The 6211-nt window shown below is 37.3% G+C and overlaps 1 protein-coding gene across 1 annotated transcript in view; it reads right to left on the bottom strand.

Annotated features, from left to right (window-relative positions):
- Positions 1-5939: 5939 nt before the first annotated feature.
- Positions 5940-6211, bottom strand: part of PKHD1L1 (PKHD1 like 1) — a 148637-nt gene continuing 148365 nt past the window's right edge. Inside the window, exon 78 of the mRNA XM_026495557.4 lies at positions 5940-6149. Within this exon, the coding sequence (XP_026351342.3) occupies positions 6139-6149 (11 nt within the window). The 3' untranslated portion in view covers positions 5940-6138. The remainder of the gene's footprint in view (positions 6150-6211) is intronic.

Genomic DNA, 6211 nt, shown 5'->3' with positions numbered 1-6211 from the left:
ATGGTCAGAGGCTGAAAACAGTTCTTGTTTTTGTACCACTTTTTGACTACCACGATCGTCGTCCTGTCACCCTGACCAGCCTCCATCTACCCACTTACTTTCTAGTATCCACCCACCCATGCACTCCAATCTGTACCACATTTCTATTCTTTGACCTTGTTTATCCCCAAGAGGGGAAGAAGGAGAATGTTTATAACTCTTGCTCTAAAATGATTCTATATAACTTTGGATACATTATTTCATCTCTAAAGCTCAGCTCCCTCATCGGTAAAATGACCATAATAGCGCCTACTTCATAGGATGGCTAACCCTTTCAAAGCTTTTAGGGCAGAGCCTGGCACATAGCAAACACATATGGATTAATAGCTGTTACTGCAGCAGCAGTTGTTGCTGCTGCTACTACTACTGCTACTAGTATTAGTAATAGTACTACTAGTACTACTACCACCACCGCACTATCGCATCATCATTCCCAGTTACTACGCCTCCCTAAATCCGTTAAACCCTCTGCAGTCTTTTAAACACCTGTTCTAACCTTAATCTCTTCAAATGCCTAAATTCTAAGAATTCAAAGTCTCCAATTTCTTTTTTTGGATTCCCCTAATTAATAATCCAGAATAGGCTACATCTTGACATAAACGTTTTCAAAATGTTTTTTCTTAGACACATATCTTTGCTTCAAATTATTATATCCCTATGACATTTTTTCTTCTTTATTCTTCAGTTTTCCTTATTAAATTTGCCATTTCCAAATGAAATAAAACAAAAGGTATATATATATTTCTTGAAACAACTAGTTAGTGAATATTTGTTTCCAACACGGTAAAAAACAAAACTTGTCAAAGATTGCGAACTTAGTTTACGTTAAAAATATCTATGAAATAATAGTTTAAAATCATCTTTAGTCCTGGTAGTAATTCCGTAATTGGGGATCATAAGTGCCAGTAAGTTGGCATCTTGCATGGGGACCACCTCTTGGGAGTGTGCAATTTGAAGTCCAGTCCTCTGCCCAAGGCTTGGGTGGGGTGGGGATGGGGACCACCAAATGTCAAGTGGGAGGAGCACAGGGCATAAAGGATAGACTTGGTATATGAAAGATTTCTTTCTGAATTGCCTGTACTCCATGTGTTATGGTTAATTCTACCTGTTCTTCGTTCAGACCATTTTGCCCACTTTAAGGTCTCTGATTTGCCTCTGCCCAATCCCTAATCACTAACTTGGTTTATTCACTTTTATCAGCTTCCAACTCGCCATTTAATCTCCCAAGTCAAAGCCTTTATCAGCTTTGCTGTTCTGAGTTCTCCCCATGGTTCTGAGTAGTGTTTTGTCAACTGACCTCCCATCCCTGCCCAATAGTTCAGGCAGACCTTGCAAACGCAGCCCAGTGCTTCCCAATCTCCCTAACCCAGTTCTCTGGCTTTTTACTAAAGGGATGGTTTTTTCCTCAAGCGTAATTTTAGACCTGCTGTTCTGACTCGGACTTTAATGGCTTTTTATTAATGAGCAGCTGTCTACGGTTGAATACAGGTTATAAAGTCATATTCATTTCTTGATCAAGCAAAACAAAGCCTTGGAGCTCACAGTGACAGTTTTGAATAGATACATTTGAGAGCAAAAGATATTCTGATGATAATTTTAATGGATTGTTTTATTGATCTTTCTATTCTAGAGAATTATGCTTGCTTTCAAGATTATACATTCTAATATTCTGGAAAATCATAACTTATTTTTTAATATCCATTGTCACCATTTAATAGTTAGGATCAGTTGCTTAATAAAGAAACCAAGTCTGACGTAGCTTTTTAAGTTTTCTTTCTATTAAAATAAATTGACTCTCTGTGAAGCATTTAAATGTTTTCCATCATAAATATTACTATAGTGTATCTTTATAGTGATTTTTATTGCTAAACACAGGAAGACCCAAGGTCTAAGAACAATTTAGAATTAACCAAGTTAATTTTTGGAAGAGGCCTAGATAGGAATAGAGAAAAATAATCCATGTCCTTTATTAGAAATGGATTCAAATGAAGATACCATGAATTCTTCACTTCTGTGTTTCAGTAGTGAGGTGCAACCATGTAATAGCTCTTGGCTAATGTCCATGGTGTTATTAGAGCTATAATATAGTTCAGCTATATTATGAGTTAAGTAGACTTGATCTGAGCAGATCTGGCAATGTAGGGCCATTTATTATTTCTAAGGGTAAATGTGTTGAGATTCACACAAGTAACAGCTTGTCATACATACAACACGATCTGTCTTGTACATGAATTGAAAACTTAAAAATGAAACAACACTGAATCAACAAAGCCCAATTCATTCAGCTATAACATGAACTATAGCCATAGCTTGAACACATTTGAGCCTTAGTTTTCTCATCTGCAAAATTAGATTAATAATTCCTGCCTTATAGGTTTATTTTGCAAAGTAAGTGGCATAATGTATGTGGAAATGTGTTGGAAACAAAGCAGATCAGTGAAAGTTTTATCATCTTCAAGTCCAATAGAATCTTCTTTTAGCTCACAGCAGAGAATAGTGCTTCCAGGAAAACAGGAGTGAATTTTCTATCACCAGCAACCAGAAATAGACATGTTTGTTAGTTACACATGAAAAAAAGGGGGGGAAAGAAGAGTTTTAAAGTTTCACTCTAGTACATCTATTTCCTTTGCCCCTTTGATTTTAAGGACAGAGGGTGAAAAAACAGCTGTTACAAGGAAAGCACCCAAAACCCTACCCTCTCTGTGCTTTTTCTCACTACTTATGGGATATTTTGCTCATAACGGTGTCTGTTGCCAAGTTCTGTCCATTCCTCAGTGTCCACCATTTTAGCACACCAGAATTCTCATAATGTTATATCTCCTAACTAGTCTTTTGTATTTTACTTTTACCTTCCTCTAAGTCAGCTTGGTACCTTGCTGTATGATTAATATAAGTATTATTAAAACTTCTTTACGATAAATGTCCTGTTCAAAATAAAGAGAGATTTGCTGTTGTCCATCAATTCAAATTCACTTGGGTGGTCATGTGTCTTGATTATTGCTTTTTAATCTTTTAATTTCAAACTGCTGCTCCTGAATCCCCCTGTGACCACCTCTGGCCCTTTAAAATATTAGACATGCCAGCAATTCTTGTTAAAAACATTTGTCTATATATACTGTACATTTCATTACTCACCTCCTCACCATGAAATATATATTTCTCGCTGTGGTTTTTATCTGAAATTAAATCCTTTATAAGTGAGAATTAAATCCATGTTATAACCATACTAGATATTTTCAGTATAAAAACTTCACATGTTAATTTACTTTCTCTCTTCGTAGGGAAACTTATATGCATACAGGATCATCTGCCTGAATATATAAATTACTCTAAAGAAAAGCCAAAGGAAAATGCTCTTGCCATGTAACCAGACACATTCATAAATATCTTACCCAAAAGGAATTATTTTTTTCTGCTCATAGGCTCTGAGCCCATTACCATAGCAACCATGACTAGTGTTGTCTAACTGGATGTGAATTTTATACACTTGTTATATGAAATGTTAAGGCAGTAAGTCAGGATAAAGTGCAATTTCTACAATATTTTGGAAGGACTTCTTTATGTCAGAAATCTGGTAGAGGAAAAGTTTCATGGTGCAGCTTATTCATTTGTTTAATGAAACCATTTCTTCAACACTTACCATGGGCACAGAGTGTGCAAAGCATGTTAGAGAAGTCAGAAGCATATACAACGCTTAACCTGAAGGAACTTCCCTGATAAAATCAGCTTGTCATGGGTGAACAGAATTCCTGAAAGAGCAGTTTTTTCACAGGGAGTTTTATTCTATTTCTAGAATAAAAAATATTTTAGAATAATCTGATCATAATAACTAGAGTAGTATATTAGGACCTGTAAGTAGGACGGCAAGAGGCTTACAGCTGGTCAGATTGCCCCCAGGTATTCAAGCACCTACTGTAACCCCTACGGCAGGTCCTTTTCTTCTTAATCTTACACATTGTGTCTGTAGCTACTCTCTGGAGAAATGTTTCTTTCATTGGAGGTTGAACACTTCTTAGCAGCTGGTGCCAACCTGCGGAAGCTGAGAATGCCCACAATGAGCACAGAAGAAAGTTGTGACCCTTCACCTGCTTCAGACAGGTTTCCCAAACCAAATACGTAATGGATTCAGATCAAGGTTTAAGCATTTCTGTTTTGAAGGATACAGGTAAAATAGCTTCAAAGATGTATGTGGTATTTGACACTATTTTCTTGCCCTGGTATTGTCCCTGCCCACCTCCCTGGATAGGAAGGATTAATTCCCTGTTCTCTTGTTCCTTTCAAATTTTGCTTACCTCAAGCATCTAATGAAATGAGGAGATACATCATTTAGTTAAAACCGCTTCCCTGGGACCTATGGAGTAAATCCAAGCCCCTCTGATGGCATGGCACAGAAGACTTGCCTCATGCCTTTCCTCATGTCACATTGGTGCTCCAGGAACATCAGACTGTTGCTGATTGCCGCACACTCCATACTTCATTTGTCCACCAAAAAGTGTATCGGGATCTACTAGTGCTAGATGTTTTGTTAGATGGTAGGAGGACATGCTGAAAAAGGGAGTGCCCTGCCTTCAAGGAACCCCCTATCTACAGGTGCTCCGGCCTTCATTCTTGCCACCACACCTTCTTCCAGGACTCTCTTCCTGGCTCTTCCTTGGCTCATCTCATGCTTTATTCCTCACACTCATCTCGGGCATCATCTTTGGAAGCTGGCCGTCATGGATCTCCATTCTCACAGGATGGCCCCTCTCCCCAGCCAAGTGCCGCTCGAGCACCCTCTGTCTATGGCCTGCACATACCATATTGTATCAACGTGACCTTTGTCCACCACTATTTCCCCAATTACCTCAGGAACTGTTAGAAGGTAGAGACAGAATCTTATTCTCTAGTCTTCTCACTAGAATGCCTGGTATCTAGTAAATGGTAAATAGATGTTTCTTTGACTGAACAAAATGCCAAATATATGCACAGATATTCGGATTTGCTACCTGCTAAGTGTTTATAATTTCTTAAGCAAGATTAACAATGATGTGGGGGTGAATATACTAGGAAATGGCATACAGAAGAGAAAGGTCTGGGCTTTGTTGAATTTTCTCAGCTGTTCCCAAATGCTTTCTTAGTGTCACTTGTTGAAAGGTACCAGGTACTTTCTGAGTACCAGCTGTTCTTGCTCTGAATATAGCTACAATGCCTTTATTGAGAATTCTTCCTCAAAATTAAGTAGTTCCTTTAGAATTTTCTGAGTACAAAGTACAATTTTTACAGTATGGGAACTTTGGTTAATTTACCTGCACGAATTGTCACTTTTCTTGCATTCCCTTATTTTATTCCCTCATTTTATTTATTTTCTGGCATTCCCTTAGTATTCTCTTGAAAATAAGTATTTCTTGTGGTATAGCATGGGGGTGAGGGAAGTCACCCTCTTCATAGAGGCAGTTTTGAGTGGAAGGAGGGTAAGCAGAGAAAGTTTGGCCTTGTTCCAAAGGTTGTTCCAGAGGCAACAACAAAAACTCTTCTTAGAACAGTGGCCGGGGTTTGGCAGGCCCAGAAATCCAGGACAATCTAGAATTTCTGGGATTACTATGGATCTGAAAATCAGCAATTTAGTCTGAAAAAGGTCTATAACAATCTCATTTCTTCAAAATCCTCAAAAATTAGAATGACTTAGATCATTGGAAACCAGAGTTTAATGAATGGGTAGAGGAAGTCAGATCCCCCACTACAAATTCAAAATGCTTCCAATCTGATCTAAGGGTGGATAAGTCAAAACTATACAAGCTCTTTCAACAATATAAATGATTCTAAGATTTGGAGGTACAGCAACTTGGAGGTGGCATATCTGTTTCCACATCAAAGACTTGCCAAAGTTGTTTTTTTTTTAATGAAATAAGAACATACAAATATAAGGAATCAAAAGAAAATTTATATTCTGAAGAAATCTGATTTTTTTGATTAAAGCTAATTCGTACATTTTATATATTATAAAAAATATGTTCATCTTATTTTCTTGAAAATGCTATAGACTTTATCTTCTGCAACAAAATAGCTGATAAAAAGCAGCTCTTGTATTTTTGTTTTCAGCCTGTTCTTCAGGACAGCATTTTAGTTGTATCCTGGAAAGTGAAAACAATACAAATATCTTTTTTAAGTAGTAGTAACATCCAGTGTGGTTTAA

This window comes from Ursus arctos, unplaced genomic scaffold, assembly GCF_023065955.2.
Source record: "Ursus arctos isolate Adak ecotype North America unplaced genomic scaffold, UrsArc2.0 scaffold_6, whole genome shotgun sequence".
Classification (NCBI taxonomy): domain Eukaryota; kingdom Metazoa; phylum Chordata; class Mammalia; order Carnivora; family Ursidae; genus Ursus; species Ursus arctos.
Note: the sequence above shows the minus strand (reverse complement) of the source record. Positions and strands in the feature narration are given on the sequence as shown.